Source organism: Oncorhynchus tshawytscha, linkage group LG06, assembly GCF_018296145.1.
Source record: "Oncorhynchus tshawytscha isolate Ot180627B linkage group LG06, Otsh_v2.0, whole genome shotgun sequence".
NCBI classification, from domain to species: domain Eukaryota; kingdom Metazoa; phylum Chordata; class Actinopteri; order Salmoniformes; family Salmonidae; genus Oncorhynchus; species Oncorhynchus tshawytscha.
The window spans coordinates 54088761-54110386 of NC_056434.1; the positions used below are offsets into that span (position 1 = coordinate 54088761).

A 21626-nucleotide genomic window follows, 5' to 3' on the forward strand; every position below is an offset into this window, starting at 1 on the left:
CTCTGTCAGCTCGTGACGCGTGCTCCTGACAGAGTTACCTCTCGTTCCAGTGCTTTTCTTCAGACATAGGAATTCTCCAGTTGGAACATTAATGATGTTTTATGTTAAAAACATCCTAAAGATTGATTCCATACATCGTTTGACTTGTTTCTATGACCTGTAACGGAACTTTTTCGAGTTTTTGTCTGGACGTAGTGCTCGCGCCTCATGAAGATGGATTACTGGGCTGAACACGCTAGCAACAAGTGGCTATTTGGACATCAATTATGGACTTATGGAACTTTATGGAACAAATCAGTCATTTATTGTCGAACTGGGATTCCTGGGAGTGCCTTCTGATGAAGATCATCTAAGGTAAGTGAATATTTATTGGGTTATTTCTAACTTCTGTTGACTCCAAAATGGCGGCTATTTCTCTTGCTGGATTGGGCTCTGAGCGCCGTTCTCAGATTATGCTTCTTCCGTAAAGTTTAAAAAAAATTTGACACAGCGGTTGCATTAAGGAGAAGTGTATCTTTAATTCTGTGAATAACACTTGTATCTTTTGTCGATGTTTATTATGAGTATTTCTGCAAAATCATCGGATGTTTTGGAACATGATGTCCCATGAGTGTCATCTGATGAAGATCATCAAAGGTTAGTGATTCATTTTATCTATATTTCTGCTTTTTGTGACTCCTATCTTTGGCTGTGTGTTGTTTTAACTTGGCGGTGATCTCACATAATCATATGTTGTGCTTTCGCTGTAAAGCATTTTTTAAATCAGACACGATGGGTAGATTAACAAGAAGTGTATCTTTCATTTGCTGTATTGGACTTGTTAATGTGTGAAGGTTACATATTTCTGAAAAATATTTTTGAATTTCGCCCGCTGCCTTTTCAGCGGAACGTTGTCGAGGGGTTCCGCTAGCGCTAGAAAGGTTAATCCTGGTTGCCTCTGCCAGGAGGCTGAAATTTGACCACAAGTGGGTTTTCCAGCAAGACAGTAATCCCAACACACATCAAAATCCTCAAATAAATGGTTAATTGACCACAAAATCAACATTTTGCAATGAGAAAGAAAGGAAGAGTGAGGGAGGGAAAGAGAAAGGGAATGTGTTCTGAAGTATTGAAAACAGGGGTAGTCCTATTTCAAAATGTTTCTTTATTTAAACAAAATCTGTTTCCCTGAGAAATGGTATACTTTTTTGCTCATCTTTATTAAGGTGACAATCATTTTGAACCTGACTGTAATTTCACTATCAAAGCAAGCACATTGAGTTCTGCAGTCTCTCCAAGATCTTTATTTTCTCTCTCTCTCTCTCTCATCTCTGCAGCGACTTAAACTCTCAGATTAATTAAACAAGCTTAATTAAGCCTAATAAGGAGACGGACGGACGGGGGAGGGGGAAGTTGTCCACACACACACAGCAGAAGAGGAGTTGTGATAGCCACAGAACCTCTCTCCAGTCCCTGCAGACTGACTGACTGACTGAACCACCCATGTAGTAGCTCACTTATATACTGTATATATTTTCATTGGTAGTGTAAAGCACCGTTTGGAGGGTTCAGAGAGTGGACCATCATCTCTATAAGAGAGATACAACTTGGACACTATACAGCATACAGAGCTCAGCAGCCCATCATCTCTATTAGTTCACGTGAGACTGTTAATTGATAGACACAGGTCAGGCATGAGTAATCAATGATGAACATCCAATTCCCATCCTTACAGTGATTTAGAGAGGTGTTTAAGTCATTTGGCATAGTTTTAGGGCCCAGATGTGCATTAGAAAAATACTGTCTTGATTGTCTTTACTGTATCCATGTTTGCATAATGTGTATGTGTGGTGTACCCAGTGCTCCATGACAGAAGGGTCAGAGGGCCACCAGAGTTCTACTTCCTGACAGCAGGAACAGCAGTCTGTCTGTCCTCCATCACTCAGGCCCAAAATAACAGCACTGCTCTCACAGTAAAAGCAGGGAGTGGAGAAACAGCAGCAGGGGATTTTCTATAGTGTGTTTATGTTTGATATATGTGTATTTGACCCAGACTTAAGTTTGTTCAAGCATCTGTTGGGAAGGCTAAGCTTTTGCTTGCTGCTTCGCGAGCAGGTCAGCAGTGTGTGTGTGTGTGTGTGTGTGTGTGTGTGTGTGTGTGTTGGAGCTCGCTCAGCATGCTAGGCTGCTGCTTATGTCTGTACCGGAGTTTAACCACAAAACCACAAACATACTGGCTGAGGAGAGAGACAGCAGACACACACACACGGCTGAGTAGAGAGAGACAGATCAGATCAGTGCAGAGCATTGGCTCACCACTCACCAGCGTCGGAGGTCTAAAGACCGCTTTTGAAAATTATTATTGGTTTAGTCTGCTTTAATGTTGTTTATTTAGTTTTGAGTTGTGTTACAGAGATGTAAGGCGGTAAGTGTATGTATAATGCACTGTGTTGGCTCTGGAGAAAGATGCATTGTTTTTGTAAGTCATTGAAGCGGTACTTGTTGTAGAATGGAGAGAGAGAGAGAGAGAAACAGATGGAGATAGTGTGTGGACGAGAGGTAGGAGGAGTAGCTCCATGCTGTTTTTGTTTATTCCAGGAAGAGGGAGAGTGAGAAAGAGAGAGATAGTATACAGAAAGAGAGAGGGAAATACTAAGCTATGATTTGGAAGCCGGGCTATAGAGACATACGGGGTGAAAACAGAATTATCGGCTCTGGTGTCTGCTCTACAGTGGGGAGTTAGTCTAGACCAGAGAACAGGGGGAGGGAGAGTGAAATAGGGAGAGAGAGAGAAAGGGAAAGAAGGGAGAAAGCAGAAGCTGGCTGGGCTCTGACAGTGAAGAAAGAGAAAGTTGGAGAATCGGATGGAAAAGGAGATTCTGAAGGAAACCCCATAAAAAAAGCAATGAGAGAAGAGGAGGAAAAACAAAATACTTGGAATTGGGTAAAAATACGTAGCTGAGGAGACAGAGACAAGGAGACATATGTAGAGAGAAGGGGTTAGTATGAAGACAGGCAGAGGGGAGGGGGACTAAGTGAGATGGAGAGCTGAGAGAGAGAGGGAAGAGAAAAAGGAGGAGAGGGAGGTGTGATACTAGGTGGTAGAGGAGAAGAGGAGGAGACAGGCTGGGTGGTGGATGGGGAAAAAGACAAAGGGAAGTGTGAATAAGCTAGGATCTCTCTCTCTATGCCCATGGTGGGGATAAAGAAACCAACAGATGAAGAGAGATAAGACAGCTAAGGTCTCTGGAGAGAGAGAGGGGTGGAAGGGTCCTGAGTGGAGTGATACAGTGGGCTAGAGGGAGCTGGGGATAGAGAGATAGTGAGCTGGAGAGAGAGAAACAGAGTGATAGAATGACTGACAGAAAAAGAGGGAGGAGAGAGCTGGATGAGAGAGGAATTGGGAGGGAGGCCGGCTCACAGAGAGCGTACAGCACGCCTGGGTCTGAAAGAGAGAGGGAGGGAGGGAGGGGTGGGTGAAGGGGAGGTATTTAAACCGCGGAACAGGACAGCAAAGACTAGCTCTGAACTCCCACAGAGTGGAAGGAAGAGAGAAGAGAGAAAAGGCGGAACAGAGGAGAGAAACGGAGTGCTACAGTTCAGTCTGCTTATAACCAACCACACACACACATATTTACACACACTGTTTTCAGAACCCAGAACCAGACTTTCTCTATCCAAGTCGACCAAGTGTGGACTCTAGCCCTCAAGATATCTTACTGGAACTCTACCTGTGACTACCTTTCTCCACACACCACCACTCTCCCTCTTCTTCTTCATCCCTCTCTTCCTCATTCCGTCGTTTTTCAGGGTGATGGCATGGGCCTCTGTCTGGGGTGCCCTCGGCTGTGCCCTGCTGGCCCTGGTGTTGGGGACCGGTGTGGATTTGGGGAGCCCCCCAGCAGCAGGCTTCTACCCCCGCTTCAACCCCTTCTTCTTCCTGTGTACCCACCATGGGGAGCTGGAGGGGTCCGGGGTAGCCGAGGGAGGGGGAGAGGTGCTCCTCACCCTACAGATCGCTGGGAACCCCACTGCCTACACCCCTGGACAGGAGTACCAAGGTGAGTGCACTGACTATTCTACCTACACCCAGCTGTGTGTGTGTGTGTGTGTGTGTGTGTGTGTGTGTGTGTGTGTGTGTGTGTGTGTGTGTGTGTGTGTGTGTGTGTGTGTGTGTGCGTGTGCGTGTGCGTGTGCGTGTGTGTGTGTGTGTGTGCGTGCATGTGCATTCTGAGGAGACTGCTTGTGTTGTGTTTGATACATATTTTGCATCACTGATATCAACCATTGTCTTTATTAAGGTAAGAGATAAACAACTATTTCCTATCTATGGTATATAATTAGAGTTGTTTTTAAGCAGATTTTCTTTGCTCCAATTGCTAAAAAATGTGGGGCATGTTCCCATCACACAGATGGACTGAGAGGGATCACTTGATGGTTGGCTGTATTTAGGTGGTAGTTGCCACAAGCTCTGTTATAGATACAGTGCCTTCAGAAAGTATTTACACCCCTTGACTTTTCCCACATTTTGCTGTGTCACAGCTTGAATATAACCTTTATTACAATTCTATTTTGTGTCACTGATCTACACAAAATACCCCATAACGTCAAAGTGGAATTATGTTTTTAGATTTTTGTTCACAAATTAATAAAAAATGTAAAGCTGAAATGTCTTGCGTATATAAGTATTCAATCCCTTTATGGCAAGCCTAAATAGCTTCAGGAGTAAAAATGTGCCTAACTATTCAGATAATAGGTGTCATGGACAAACTCTGTGTGCAACAATGGTGTTTAACATGATTTTTGAATGACTATTCATCTCTGTAACCCAAACATACAATTATCTGTAAGGTCTCTCAGTCGAGCAGTGAATTACAAACACAGATTCAACGACAAAGACCATTATTAGTTACACTTTGGATGGTGTATCAATACACCTAGTCTCTACAAAGATACAGGTGTCCTTCTTAACTCAGTTGGCGGTGAGGAAGGAAACCGCTAAGGGATTTCACCATGAGGCCAATGGTAATTTTAAACCACTTACAGAGTTAAATGGCAGTGATAGGAGTAAACTGAGGATGGATCAACAACATTGTCGTTACCCCACAATACTAACCTAAATTAGTGAAAAGAAGGAAGCCTGTACAGAGTAAAAATATTCCAATACATGCTTCCTGTTTGCAATAACGCACTAAAGTAATACTGCAAAAATGTGGCAAAGAATATGTATATATATTTTTATGCAAAGCATTATGTGCATGGTGGTGGCTGCATCATGTTATGGGTATGATTGTCATCGGCAAGGACTAGGGAGTTTTCTTAGGATTAAAAGAAAAGGAATAGAGTTCAGCAAAGTCCTAGAGGAAAACCTGGTTCAGTCTGCTTTACAAAACAAACTGGGAGAAAAATTCACCTTTCGGGAGGACAATAACCTAAAACGCAATGCCAATTATACACTGGACTTACTTACAAAGATGACTTTGAATGTTCCTGAGTGGCCTAGTTACAGTTTTGGCATAAATCGGCTTGGAAATCTATGGCAACGCTTGAAAATAGCTGTCTGGCAATGATCAACAATTAACTTGAGAGAGCTTGAAGAATTTTTTAAAGAATAATGGGTAATTAATGTACAATCCAGGTGTGCAAAGCTCTTAGAGACTTACCCAGAAAGACACACCTGTAATCACTGCCAAAGGTGATTCTAATATGCATTTGTTCACTTTGTGTAGATTGTTGACAAAAGATGACAATTATATTCATTTGAATCCCACTTTTTAACACAACAAAATGGTAAAAAAGTCAAGGGGTGTGAATACTTTCTGAAGGAACTGTTTGTGTTGACTGAACATTTATTCTGAATCCTTATGGTTTTGTTATATTGTTTTTGGTCTTTATTTGTCCCCTTTGCTGTTTTATTCATGGAAATCGAACAAAATATTTTTGGAGAAAATGTTTTATTAAATCCTTAAACACTATATACTAAATAGACTCTTTCAGGTTGTTGTACAGTATGTACTTCATGCTGTGTGTTTCTCAGTACCTGTTTAACAAGGTTTGCTTTCACATTGTGGAGCTGTTGTGACGTGTGTGTTTGTGTGGTGTATGGATATAAACTGCCATTTATGTAACTGTAACAAGTATTGATGCTGAGTGAAGTAGTTTTTCTGTTCTGAGCTAGCTGCAACTCTGCTGGTATTTATGTTCTGTGTTGTGTGATCCGGCTGCCCCATGCTCAATGTGTGTAGGTGGCGTTATATCCTCAGGAGAAACTAACTAATGGAAAAAGAGATCACACACGCTGAATGAGAGAGACCGAGAAGCGAGGGAGGGAAAAGAAAGAGGGAAAGAGATGGAGCAAGAGAATAGATCAGCTAGATCCACACTGACATAAATAAGATGAAATAACAGAAGAGAGAAACAGAGAGAAAATGTTTATAGTGATTTCACCGTTCCCACACCTGCACTCCGGTACGCTGTCTGCATGACATATGTTCCAGACAGGAAAACAGGTAGTGACCTTAGAACTGTGTGTATGTGTGTCTCTGTGTGTGTCACAGGAAGCTGGTGAGGGGAGTATGGTTCATAATAATGTCTGGAATGGAGTGAATGATGTGTTTGAAACTATTCCATTTATTCTGTTAGAGCCATTACTACTCCTGTCTTCCCCAATTAAGGTGCCACCAGTGTGTGTGTTTCGGCATCACCCAGTCACTCACACTGGCCAGAGTCCACTTAACCGGGAGGATGATGACCCAGAGAGAGAGCGAGAGAGATAAAAAGAGGGATGGAGGGGGAGCGAGAGGGAGAGAGAAAAAACGAGAGAGAAAGACGAAGAGACATTCCTATACAGTACATGTTAGCTAGCCCATTCGTCCCAGACACTTAAATCTCTATCTCTGGATGTATTAACATTTTGTATACTGTTATCTCTCTTAGTTCTTCAACATACCAACGATAGAATACATATTTCGTAAGCGTAGAATGTTTTGTTCGTAAGACCAATGTTCTCAATTAGTTAGCTGTAAAAAAAACAACAATCTGGAATTTCATATGGGTTAATATGCAGAAGTGGAAGAGAGCAATAGATACAGAGAAGGAGAAAAGAAGAGCAGAAAAAGAACAGTAGTGAGTAGTGTATATAAAGAGAGACGTTTATCCTGGGCATGAAAATAACAGTGTAGCTCAGGCTGAGCCCTTCAGGGAAGCACCTTTAAACCAATGCCTGGGTTGTGTGTGTGTGTGTGTGTGAGTGTGTGAGTGAGTGTGTGAGTGTGTGTGTGAGTGTGTGAGTGAGTGTGTGAGTGTGTGAGTGTGTGAGTGTGTGAGTGTGTGAGTGAGTGTGTGAGTGTGTGAGTGTGTGAGTGAGTGTGTGTGTGTGTGAGTGAGTGAGTGAGTGAGTGAGTGAGTGAGTGAGTCAGTGAGTGAGTGAGAGAGAGAGAGCATTAGCATTAGAAATGTGATACGGTTGGGCACAGGGAGGAAGGGGGGGTGGAGGTTTAAATAAACTGAGGCTGTGGTAGGGGTAGTGGGAAGATGACAGTGATTTAATGACAGAGCTGGATTGAGCTGATCAGATATGGGGGTATGAGGACGGGGGTTGGTATGGGAAATTACTGGGTTTTAGTGCTGCTCTCACTTTTTTTTATATCTATCCCATGTTTAGGCATATTATGACAGCTCATTGGGGGTAGAACCTGGATTTGGAGAGAGTGGTAAGCCACGGAGATGGGAGGATAATGGGGAGTGAAATAGTGACAGGCTGGATAGCCCTTGTGCAATTAGGATAATTTGCGCACACACACACACGGTCCCCCCACCAGTCGCACACACCAGTCTTCTGGTTCCATATAAGGAGATATGGCACTAGAAGAGCAGAGGAGAGATAGTAGAAGATGAGGGAGATAAGGAAGGAGAGAGAGAGAGAGAGAGAGAGAGGGAGAGAGAGAGGGAGAGAGAGAGAGAGGGAGAGAAGGGGAAAGAGAAGGGGAATTAGAGAGAAAGTTAGAATGACGGAGAGAAACAGAAAGAGAGCGAGAGCAGGTGTATAGACAGCTGGCTGGGCAAGAGAGGGAGGGGGATGGGAGAGAAGGGGAGAGGAGGAAGAGGGGCGAAGTTTGTCTCAGTAAACAAGGACTTTTTTCTGCCTGCATCATGTTATTTTGTTACATTTGCTCTCTTCACTTTTGCCTTTTGTAATGCTGTCTCTTGATGCCAGTTTCTAATCAAAAGAGGAACCGTTGCTGTTGGTTTTGTCTTCTAAAGGGGGCTGCTGCATGTGCTTTTGAGGAGAGGAGACATGAGCGATACTGGCCATGGTGAGCGAGGGAGACAGTGAGAGGGAGAGAAGGAGAGAGAGCGAGAGACAAGCAGTCCCCCCCACACATTCATTAATTACAGTTAATCCTTTAGCCAGTCTAGTAGCAGCACCATGTCCTATTGTAACGGCTGCTGTTAAGCTTTAGGTGTTTAGGTGCTCATTTAAGGAATATGCTTCATCTGTTAATGCTCCACGGTCACGGGGGAGGATCCTGCATGGCTGAAATTCAGAATAGCAGGCCCTAATTGTTTTTCTCACCTGAGCTCTCGATCTCTACTCTCACCTCATAAGATAAGGCCGTTTTTAGAGACTAAGTGGAGTGATCGAGATACTGCTGAAGAAAAAGTGAAAAAAGAGAAAGAGTGAAAGAAACAGAGAGAGAGAGAGAGAGAGAGAGAGAGAGGCTCAGTGAACACAGCCTTGCCATTTAGAGACATTGGGGCCTGACCCTCTTGGCCCACTCCATCCAGGAAACATCTCTTTATTTAAGTCATCTTGAAGATACTTTTTCTCTCTCTTTCTTTTCAAAGCCATTTTTCACTGTGCTGATTATTGTGCCTGTTGCACAGCTCCAAGTCACGTCCCCATCCAAGTCGTATTTTTCCACTGAAAGACAGCAGTGTCTTTGTGAGAGGGAGAGTGAGGATAAAGAATCCAGAGTTCTGTTTCTAAACATAGATAACAGAAAGCCAGGCAACGCTCAGATGGAGCAGAGTGCTGTTCTCCTGCCTATGTTGTACTGTTTTAATCCTCTCTGACTCACACACACCAACCTGTTCATTCTCTCACAGAAGAACAACACCCACATTCAGGGAGGTAGAGGTAGAGTGATGGAGAGGGGGATATAGGGGGAGAAAGAAAGTGGGAGAGAGGGAGAAAGAGGAATTGTAAAGCATCCATTTGACACTAATTCCTTTTATATTCCGTAATTATTTTGTATTGCATTGCTTTGTCAACATTGATCCATCACTTTCAAGTTAATTTGGAATTTGAGAGATCGAGAGGGGAAAAGGAAGAGGGACTATAGACAGTCTACTGATATTTCATGGTCATGCCAATACAGCATATTGAATTCCAATTCGCAGGGTGATGAGAGGGCATCTTACTTGAGGCTGAATATTGTGAAAGAACAATGGAGAGGGATGGAAAAGGCAGGATGGTGGAGGGAATGGAATGGCAGAGTGGTGTCCTTGGGAAGTGAATGGGGATTCACTAGAAGAAGGGAGCTAGAGGGAGAGAGAGAACAGGAAAGGGTGAAAGATATATATATATATATATATATAAATATATATATATATATATATATAAAGATTATATATTATCTACCTCACTTGCTTTGGCAATGTTAACACATGTTTCCCATGCCAATAAAGCCCTTGAATTGAATTGAATTGAAAGAAGGGGAATGAGGGATTGACTGTGTGCCATTGTGTGCGTGGTGGTAATTTATGCATTTTCATTTGAATTTGTGAATCTTAGCTTTGTGATGTTTGTATTTCGGGTCAAAGCTGGGATCTATTTTATTGACTGCTCCAGTATTTTGAAGTGCTACTGTATTATTGCTTGGCTTTGTGTGCCGTTCCATTTGTACTGTACTGTATGTGTAATACATGTGTATTTGAATCTAATCTGTGGGAGAGTGTGATTGTAGTGTTTGCATAGCTTTAGAGTGTGTGTATTATCATTTGCATACATACAAATGTATTTGTGAGTTCATTTGTGTGATGCTGGTTTGGGGCTGGTTGGGTCAGAGTGGAGCACGGTGTGAGAGCCACTCACACACACTCCCCTGCTGTGGCAGTCACGCACAGGTACACTGGCTCTCACAGACCATGCTCATAGTGTGTGTGCACTTGTGTGTATGCAACAGACCAGACTTCATTGTTCTTCTCCACTATAGAAATCCAAACAACGCTCAGCCACTCAATGGGAAGCAGCAGTGCAGCATTGCTAAATGACAGAACACTGTTTAGAGAGAGGGGGAGAGGGGAGAGACAGACAGAGAGGAGGGGGAGAAAGCGAGAGAGAGGGAGAGATAGAAAGAGGAAAGGGGAGAGGGGGAGAGAGGATGGGTGGGTGGAAAGTGAGAGGGAGAGAAAGAGAGAGACATAGAGAGTCTGTGGAGAATGAGGGTAGAAAGCTATAGAGGGAGAGAGAGAAAAGGGAGAGCTGTTTAGCAAACCAGTCAACAACATCACGGGCCAAAATGACCATTGCTAATCTGAAGATAGTAACATGCTCTCCCCTAATGGGCCCTTTCATATGTTAATAGTTGGAGAATCACAGAGAAACAATCAACATTTCAAGGAGATTTAGACACTGTCGCCTAATGGTGACCTAGTGATAAATTCACCCTGCAAATAGCCTATACCGTCAACCTTCCACAACGATAGCATATCTGATTTGGAAATACTGAATTACACTGTTATTTGGAGTCTGCTATTTGCGCAGTAGTCCATTATTTTGCAGAGGTCCTATGTTGACTAATACCAGCCAGATACTACAACCTCAGATAGGATTGGGGGCAATTTGGCGGCAGTTTCCTGAACACATATTATGCCTAGTCCTAGATTAAGAAGCACTGTAAATGGAGATTCACTGACCCATGATCTCTTCATTCGAAGGCGACCACAACAACAACGTGTGAAACAGAGAGGGACATCTTTGAGACTGGAGGCAAGCAGCAGGGTCTATTATCTGATTCCTAAACGTCAATATCCAGCCTATTAACTGTCTTTCTACTGAATAAACAATGCTGTCAAACACACAGCAAGACACAGAGAGGTCAAAGGCGAGACACTTGACAGACCTCCGACACTCTGACAGGTCAAGTGTCGGAGGAGACGCTGATGATGTCACGAAACCGGACAAGACAGATTACATTTTAGGAACTCAGACTGAAATCTTTCTCAATTAGTCTTTCCCCGATTGATTGCCTGTCATTACCTCCTTCTCAGCTGATTTTGAAGAGAAGTCCCTCACCTCGAACATTCCTCTCCAATAATTTTGGAGATGTCTAATGTCCCGCAGTACGACATGTCATTTTGGAAGTCCAGCATGACCGGTCAACGAGTGTGTGTGCTTTTAAAGAAGCAGTGAAAGAGAAAACGCTGCCTTTGTCTAAACAGGGCGCCAGGAAGTCAGTCAGTGAACCGATACACAAGGACAGGAGACTGGCCTAATTTTCAGCCGCAGACGGCTCTGGCTAGTTTAGGGTGGGAGGAGGGAGAAGAAGGAAGGCGGCCTTAATGGTTTAATGGTTTAATAGAACTCTCTCCTGTGACACATATTCTCTGTTTAATTCAATTCAAGGAGCTATATTGGCATGGGAAACATATGTTTACATTGCCAAAGCAAGTGAAACGGATAAACAAAAGTGAAATAAACAATAAAAAGTGAACAGTAAATACTACACTCACAAAAGTTCCAAAAGAATAAATACATTTCAAATGTCATATTATGTCTATATACAGTGTTGTAATGATGTGCAAATAGTTATAGTACTAGAAGTCGACCGATTATGATTTTTCAACGCCGAAACCAATTATTGGAGGACCAAAAAAAGCCGATACCGATTAATCGGCTAATTTTCATTTGTAATAATGACAATTACAACAATACTGAATTAACACTTATTTAACTCCATTTAATACATCAATAAAAATCTATTTAGCCTCAAATAAATAATGAAACATGTTCAATTTGGTTTAAATAATGCAAAAACAAAGTGTTGGAGAAGAAAGTCAAAGTGCAATATGTGCCATGTAAAAAAGCTAATGTTTAAGTTCCTTGCTCAGAACATGAGAACATATGAAAGCTGGTGGTTCCTTTTAACATGAGACTTCAATATTCCAAGGTAAGAGGTTTTAGGTTGTAGTTAATATAGTATTTATAGGACTATTTCTCTCTATACCATTTGTATTCCATATACCTTTGACTATTGGATGTTCTTATTGGCACTTTAGTATTGCCAGTGTAACAGTATAGCTTCCGTCCCTCTCCTCGCTCCTACCTGGCCTCGAACAAGGAACACATTGACAACAGCCACCCTCGAAGCAGTGTTACCCATGCAGAGCAAAGGGAACAACTACTCCTAGTCTCAGAGCGAGTGACGTTTGAAACACTATTTCATTTCACATCTTTTTGTTTTCTCATGATTTGGTTGGGTGTAATTGTGTTGCTGTCCTCGGGCTCTGTGGGGTCTGTTTGTGTTTGTGAAAAGAGCCCCAGGACCAACTTGCTTATGGGACTCCTCTCCAGCTTCATCTCTCTGTAGGTGATGGCTTTGTTATGGAAGGTTTGGGAATCACTTCAAATCAAATCAAATTTTATTGGTCACATACACATGGTTAGCAGATGTTAAGGCGAGTGTAGAGAAATGCTTGTGCTTCTAGTTCTGACCGTGCAGTAATATCTAACAAGTAATCTAACAATTTCACAACAACTACCTTATACACAGAAGTGTAAAGGAATGAATAAGAATATTTACGTATAAATATATGGATGAGCGATGGCCGAACGGCATAGGCAAGATCCAGTAGATGGTATAGAGTACATTATATACATATGAGATGAGTAATGTAGGGTATGTAAACATTATATAAAGTGGCATTGTTTAGTGACTGGTGATAAATTTATTACATTCAATTATTAATTATTAAAGTGGCTAGAGATTGAGTCTGTATGTTGGCAGAAGCCACTCAATGTTAGTGATGGCTGTTTAACAGTCTGATGGCCTTGAGATAGAAGCTGTTTTTCAGCCTATCGGTCCTAGCTTTGATGCACCTGTACTGACCTCACCTTCTGGATGATGGCGGGGTGAACAGGCAGTGGCTCGAATGGTTATTGTCCTTGATGATCTTTTTGGCCTTCCTGTGACATCGGGTGGTGTAGGTGTCCTGGAGGGCAGATAGTTTGCCGCCGGTGATACGTTGTGCAGACCTCACTACCCTCTGGAGAGCCTTACGGTTGTGGGCGGAGCAGTTGTCGTACCAGGCAGTGATACAGCCCAACAGGATGCTCTCGATTGTGCATCTGTAAAAGTTTATGAGTGTTTTGGTGACAAGCCGAATTTATTCAGCCTCCTGAGGTTGAGGAGGCGCTGTTGCGCCTTTTCCACCACGCTGTCTGTGTGGGTGGACCAATTTAGTTTGTCAGTGATGTGTACGCCAAGGAACTTAAAACTTTCCACCTTCTCCACTACTGTCCCATCGATGTGGATAGGGGGTGCTCCCTCTACTGTTTCCTTAAGTCCACAATCATCTCCTTTGTTTTGTTGATGTTGAGTGTGAGGTTATTTTCCTGGCACCACACTCCGAGGGCCCTCAACTCCTCCCTGTAGGCCGTCTCGTCGTTGTTGGTAATCAAGCCTACCACTGTAATGTTGTCTGCAAACTTGATGAATGAGTTGGAGGCATGCGTGGTGTGAAAAGCAGAGCTGTAATCTCCAACCACCTTTTAGGTCGTCGTAGAATTGTACATCTCTTTTCTGGATTTTGATAATTAGCGGGTATTGGCATAATTCTGCTCTGCATTAATTATTTGGTGTTTTACGTTGTACACAGAGGATATTTTTGCAGAATTCTGCATGCAGTCTCAATTGGGTGTTTGTCCCATTTAGTTAATTCTCGGTTGGTGAGCTGACCCCAGACCACACAACTATAAAGGGCAATGGGTTCTGTAACTGATTCAAGTATTTTTTTTGCCAGATCCTAATTGGTATGTCAACATTTTATGTTCCTTTGGTGGCGTAAAAGGCACTTCTTGCCTTGTTTCTCAGATCGTTCGCAGCTTTGTGGAAGTTACCTGTGGCGCTGATGTTTAGGCCAAGGTATGTATAGCTTTTGTGTGTTCTCCGACAATGGTGTCTAGATTTGTATTTGTGGTCTGGACCTTTTTTGGAACACCATTATTTTTGTCTTTCTGAGATTTACTGTCAGGGCCCAGGTCTGCCAGAATCTGTGCAGAAGATCTAAGTGCTGCTGTAGGACCTCCTTGGTTTTTTATTTTATGTATTTTATTTCACCTTTATTTCACCTTTATTTCACCAGGTAGGCAAGTTGAGAACAAGTTCTCATTTACAATTGCGACCTGGACAAGATAAAGCAAAGCAGTTCGACACATACAACGACACAGAGTTACACATGGAGTAAAACAAACATACAGTCAATAATACAGTAGAAAAATAAGTCTATATACAATGTGAGCAAGTGAGGTGAGATAAGGGAGGTAAAGGCAAAAAAAGACCATGGTGGCAAAGTAAATACAATATAGCAGGTAAAACACTGGAATGATTTGCAGTGGAAGAATGTGCAAAGTAGAGAGAGAAATAATGGGGTGCAAAGGAGCAAAATAAATAAATACAGTAAGGGAAGAGGTAGTAGTTTGGGCTAAATTATAGATGGGCAATGTACAGGTGCAGTAATCTGTGAGCTGCTCTGACAGCTGGTGCTTAAAGCTAGTGAGGGAGATAAGTGTTTCCAGTTTCAGTGATTTTTGTAGTTCTTTCCAGTCATTGGCAGCAGAGAACTGGAAGGAGAGGCGGCCAAAGGAGGAATTGGTTTTGGTGGTGACCAGAGAGATATACCCGCTGGAGCGCGTGCTACAGGTGGGTGCTGCTATGGTGACCTGTGAGCTGAGATAAGGGGGGCCTTTACCTAGCAGGGTCTTGTAGATGACCTGGAGCCAGTGGGTTTAGCGACGAGTATGAAGCGAGGGCCAGCCAACGTCAGAGTACAGGTCGCAGTGGTGGGTAGAATATGGAGTTTTGGTGACAAAACAGATGGCACTGTGATAGTCTGCATCCAATTTATCGAGTAGGGTATTGGAGGCTATTTTGTAAATGACATCGCCGAAGTCAAGGATCGATGGGATGGTCAGTTTTACGAGGGTATGTTTGGCAGCATGAGTGAAGGATGCTTTGTTGTGAAATAGGAAGCCAATTCTAGATTTAACTTTGGATTGGAGATGTGAGTCTGGAAGGAGAGTTTACAGTCTAACCAGACACCTAGGTATTTGTAGTTGTCCACATATTCTAAGTCATAACCATCCAGAGTAGTGATTGGTTGAATAGCAGCGATTGGTTGAATAGCATGTATTTAGTTTTACTTGTATTTAAGAGCAGTTTGGGGACAGAAGCACCAGATCATCAGCAAGCAGTAAACATTTGACTTCAGATTCTATTAGGGTGAGGCTGGGTGCTGCAGACGGTTCTAGTGTCTTCGCCAATTCGTTGATATATATATATATATATATATATATTGAAGATGGTGGGGCTTAAGCTGCATCCCTGTCTCACTCCACAGCCCTGTGAGTGGAAAGAAATGTGTGTTTTTGACAATTGTATCTGCACACTTGGATATAAGTGTACATGGATTGTATGATGTTGTATGTTTTCCCCAACACAACTTTACATCAATTGGTATACCAGATCCTCATACCAAATTAAATTCAAAGCTTTTTTGAGGTCAACAAAGCATGAAAATACATTTGCTTAGTACATTGTTTTCACTGAGGAAATGTACTAGTCTGCTGTTAATGACAATGCAGAGGATTTTCCCAAGGTTGCTGTCGAAGCATATCCCATGGTTGTTATTGGTGTCAAATTTGTCTCCACTTTTGTGGATTTATCATTCCTTGGTTCCAAATATTGGGGAAGATGCCAGAGCTGTGGATGATGTTAAGGAGTTTAAGTATAGCCAATTGGAATTTGTGGTCTGTATATTTGATCATTTCATTTAGGAAACCATCAACACCACAGGCCTTTTTGTGTTGGAGGGCTTGTATTTTGTCCTGTAGTTCATTCAATGTAATTGAAAATCCAATGGGTTCAGGTAGTCTTTAACCTCTTGCGTCGACCTGAGACGCAGACGTCCCATCTAGGCATCTGGAAATGCAAATGCGCTACGCCAAATGCTAATAGCACTCGTTAAAACTCAAACGTTCATCAAAACACACATGTAGGGCACTGAATTAAAGCTACACTCGTTGTGAATCTAGCCAACAAGTCAGATTATTAAAATGCTTTTCGGCGAAAGCATGAGAAGCATGAGAAGCTATTATCTGATAGAATGCAACACCCCGAAATACCTGAAGGCGACGTAAACAAAAGAATTAGCGTAGCCGGCGCTACACAAATAGCAGAAATAAAATATAAAACTTTCATTACCTTGGACGAGCTTCTTTGTTGGCACTCCTATATGTCCCATAAACATCACTATTGGGTCTTTTTTTCGATTAAATAGGTCCATATATACCCAAAATATCCATCTATGGTGTGATTCAGAAAAAAAGACCGTTTCAAAACGCTACGTCATTTTTTAAAATTAAAAAAGTTGACGATAAACTTTCACAAAACACTTCGAAATACTTTTGTAATCCAACTTTAGGTATTAGTAAACGTTAATAATCTATCAAATTGATCACGAGGCGATGTGTATTCAATAGCTCCACGCTTTCAAATCATCTTCCAAAATCTCTCTTCCAAAACTTCCTGTCGGAGACCGGATGGAAAGTGGTCTCTCTTCCTCGTTTGACCAAGAAACAACGAGAAGGCAATTGACAAGAGTGGTGACATCGTGTGGAAGCTGTAGGACTTGCAATCTCGGCCCTATTTAATTTCGTGCCCCTTGAACAATACATGCAAGTGGCGCATGGATATTTTTTTCAGTTTTCAGTGATCAGTTTTTCTTGCGCTTTTCGATGAAACAGACGCTCTGTTATAGTCACAGCGGTGATTTAACCAGTTTTAGAAACGTGAGAGTGTTTTCTATCCACACATACTAATTATATGCATATACTATATTCCTGGCATGAGTAGCAGGACGCCGAAATGTTGCGCGATTTTTAACAGAATGTTCGAAAAAGTAGAGGGTCGACTTAGTTAATAGTTGATTCTAAGACTTGTATTTGATCATGTACAGTATATGATTTTGCTGTTTGTTCTTTGTTATAGAGCCAAAAAGATTAGACAAGTGGTTTATCCACACCTCTCCATTTGGATAGATAACTCTTCGCGTTGTTTGTTGAGTGTGTTCCAGTTTTCCCAGAAGTGGTTAGATTCTGTGGATTGAGCTGTTTTCTGATGTGCTGTTCCTTCTTTTTCCGTATTTCTGTATTGTTTTACTGATTCACCATAGTGAAGGCGTAGGCTCAGGTTTCTGTCTATTTGTTTATGGTTGGATATGTTTCTCAATTTCTTTCTTAGGTTTTTGCATTCTTCATCAAACCATTTGTCATTATTGTACATTTTCTTAGGTTAACTTTCCTAAACGTAAATTTTTCTGCCAAAAACATTTGCTTTGTCCTCAACTATTGTTCAGTATTAAGGAGTACATTTCCATACTTTCTGTATTCTCTTCTGAAGCCTTCTGTAAATATTTCCCCATGGCTCCCATGTCTCCAAGCACACTCACAAGTTCACAACAGAGACCCTGAGCCTGAGGGTATGACCATAAAAAACCTCAACAACACTCTAGCTTCACTCAGTGTAACTCCATCAGAGAGACACACATGGGGAAACATCCCTCTCCTCTCTGAAACTTAATTCAAATACTGGCATTCAGCATTATTTTCCTCCTTTTTTCCTTCTCTTTTTTCCCAAGACTTTTTGAAGTCTTGTTCCAGCTTATAAACACAAGGTTGTAAACAGAAGTGGCACACCCAAAACAAGTAGAGCGAACACCCAGATATAATGTACGTCTGTTTTTGCCATTAGGATCTCTGTGGAGATCAATAGTACAGTCATGCTCATATCCATGATTGTATCCCAGCAGCACGATCTAGCTCAGAACAATGGCCCACTGTTCATCTTTCCTCCAGAGAAGAGTTAACCTCTCGCTTTTGAGAAGGGATGCCCCCCCTCTTTTTTCCCTTTTTGTTGTTACTCCGGTTGTCAAGTTGTTGGCCACTGACGAGCATTGCGATTCTACAAGTAGAAACGTCAGGTTCATCGCTACCGGGTCAGCACGCAGAAGGCACCGCTTTTGTTCTACCAAGAGAAGGAACGCCCTCCCACTGTGATAAGCACCTATCTACAGTCTATTGGTATTGAGCTTCTCAGTGTGTTTCATGCTTTTAGGGGTTTCCTAGACTCTGTCTGCTGATCCGCGTGCCAGTTTTGCTGTTGATAGCCTCCTTTCTTGCTCAGAATCAGAATTGCACTGCTGTTAGAGGTAGTAATCTGTCAATACCTCCACCGTCCTCCATTCTCCGACTGCTCTGTTCCCCGCTCCTCCTCCTCCTCCTCCTATTATTGGCTCTCGATTGAGAAGTCTGTAATCCCAGCCTGGGGGCAATGTGTCGTCTGTGCTGATAGCATTCAGCAGCATTCAGCAGGCCATGTAGCACTCCAAGTCCCAGTCCCAGTCCCATGGCCAGACTACAGAGGAGATGGCGTAAAGGCGGCTGTGGCTCGGCACGGCGTGGCTGGAGGCTGAGAGCTGCTGGGAGCTAGTCTCTGCACACGGCACGATGCACGAGCTGTCAGATTAGCCCCAGCCCCATACAGCCTGAGCCCCTGTTTCCCCTTACTCCCCCCCAGCTCAGCAGCCCCTCAGAACCCCAAACAGCCTCAGCCACCCAGTTCCCCCATCCACTTCAAATGACCCGGCCTGCTGTAGCACAGAGAGAGCGAGCCTGGCAAGAGGAGATTACACACCACATGCCAGGCCTGCCTGGGAAACAGCCCTGCTATACAGTACCTCAGTACCCCCTTCCTTCCCTTCTCTAGAAACAAACTAGCTTATCCATGTGCTACAAACACCACCAACCCAATGATATACAAGGAAATGGAGAGAGGGGAGTGCAGTACCCCTATGCAAATGCTTTTGCAAAGAAGAGCTGATTGGTGTCATTTTTATTATAGTGATGACAATCTACCCACCCCCCACAACTATACAAGAGGAGTACCAACCTCCCCCCTCTTCGAAACAAGCAGATCATCGTCCTGCAGTTCAACATGGCACCAACATACTCTCTAAGGAGAGGAGGAGTACAAACAGTACACAATGTCACCAACCAACCCCTAACTAAATGTCCCCCAACCCCTCCTCATCCTCATCTCTACCACACCTCATCCACACTAGCATCCCCTGGCCCTTGCAGCCTTATCCCCCTTCCTATCCCGTCCTACACTTCCCTCATCGAGGCTCTGACTCATGCAAAAATCCAGAGAGGCGCTTCCACGCCTGAAGATGACGAGGATGATGAAGGTCAGAAGAGCTTTGTTGCCAACCTTTTATTGTTTTGCTTTGGAGCATCCATCGTTGTCCCAGTTCACACGCATGTCTATGAAAAGAGAAAGTGAATGAATGAGTGTCTGTTGGAAAAACGTCTGATTCTGTCTTCCGGAGGTGAAAATTCAGTGGAGATGGCGTAATGGCGGCTCTGGCTCGGCCGCATGGAACCTCGGTCTCACACATAGCTGGTTCAGCTGTTTGATGATAGCCCCTGTAACAGCTGTACCTCCAAACACACTTAGTGTGAGAACGACGGAGATGTCACCCTACTGGGCTCTAGTTCTCTGGAAGATGCAGAACCCACACCATGGCCAGATAACCATTGGCCTCTCCTCTCCAAACCAAGTCAAGCCAGACTGACAAAAAAAACATTCTCTGTCCTCTCTGTTATCTCTTTCACCTTAGCTCTGGTACTGGTGCTGTACTCTACCTCACTGGGACTAACAGGGACAGATCTTCTGTCACCTTGCCTCCACTGGGACTAAGTAGGGAAATGAGGCTGGCTCCCTTCTCACACATCAGCAATTATCACCGTTTTTTCCCCTTACAAGCTACTGTTGATTTAAAAATGACATAGGTTATTTTTTAGGTCAAGATATGTGATAACGGGCATTATTATGTGAAGCTGTGACATTGAGGATAAGACACCTGTGAAACAGTCGATAATTGTCCATTTCCAAACCCCTTCCGCCCCCAGACACAGGCCGACATTAAAAAACACAGGATCAACCGAGTAATTGGCCTACATCATCTCTGTCTGATTGACTCAAGTAATATGTCTACATCATCTCTGTCTGATTGGCTCAAGTGAAATAGGCCTAAATCATCTCTGTCTGATTGACTCTGGTCAGGTGCCATTTTCCTAATAATTGCAGTACAGCCTCAGAGTCTGAACCAGAGCAATGGACTCATCTCTCCATGGAACCGATTGTAAGAATCCAACTGACTGAAGCTAAGCAGTAGGTTAAGTGAGGGGACTGGAGAAACCAGAGAGCGGGAGGAGGGGGAGACGGGGATGTCAATTATGGGTAATGAGTGGGTCCTTGTTAATAAGCCTGGTTAGTGTGATTAAGACTGGGTGTCAGGGGAATAGCACTACCATTGATCGCTGCCAGTAGATACTCTACATCTACTCACACTCACCCTCCCCCCACACACAGACACAAGCACACAAACATATACACACGGATATATAAGCAAGTATGCACACACGTACACAGACATGAAGTACACTGACATTCCAATTTCCAATTTTCAATGAGGAAAATATTTACTTTCTGAGTTGACTGGAATTGAAATAGAATTGACCCCAGCCCTGGCGAGTACACACGCACACACAAACATGCTCACAAACACCCCAACCCCCCCACACACACACACACACACACGCACGCACGCACGCGCACACTTCGTTCGCTCTACTCTTTCATTACAGCAGCTGGCCTTTTAATTAGAGTTCAATCTCCTCAATCACCCTCACTGTGGTTCCTGGCGACACACACAGACAGACACACACACACACACACACACACAAACACTGCGTGCCACTCTCACTCCAGCATCCATATACAAGAGCGATGGAGGCACTGACTAATATCAATGCTTTTCACATTGGCTGGCTATTATCTGTAATGTTCATGCCAAGAAATCGAGGGGGGTGCAGAGAAGGGAAATGGCAAGGCATAATGCACCACTTCAGTCAGTTCTACACTGTTGCTGCATCCCAAATAGCACCCTATACCCTTTATAGTGCACTTTTGACCATGGCCCAAAGGTACATTATGTAGGGAATAAGTTGCTAATTTGGGACACAGTCTCTGTCTCTCAAGTCTCCATCCTGGGTCTTTTTAACCACTCCACTGAAATAGACTGAATTCAAAATATAAACGCAACGTAAAGTGTTGAAAGAAAAGATCACGGAAATGTTTAGTTACTCACAAAAAGCTTATTTCTCTCAATTGTTGTGCACACATTTGTTACATCCCTGTTAGTGAGCATTTGTATTTTTGCTAAAATAATCCATCCTCCTGACTGGTGTGGCATATCAAGAAGCTGATTAAACAGCATGATCATTACACAGGTGCACCTTGTGC

General features: G+C 43.1%; 1 protein-coding gene across 1 annotated transcript in view; it reads left to right on the forward strand.

Annotated features, from left to right (window-relative positions):
- Positions 1-3466: 3466 nt before the first annotated feature.
- The window catches only part of LOC112232479 (reelin-like), a 288334-nt gene continuing 270174 nt past the window's right edge, over positions 3467-21626 (forward strand). Inside the window, exon 1 of the mRNA XM_042323405.1 lies at positions 3467-4040. Coding sequence (XP_042179339.1) covers positions 3794-4040 — 247 coding nt within the window. The 5' untranslated portion in view covers positions 3467-3793. The remainder of the gene's footprint in view (positions 4041-21626) is intronic.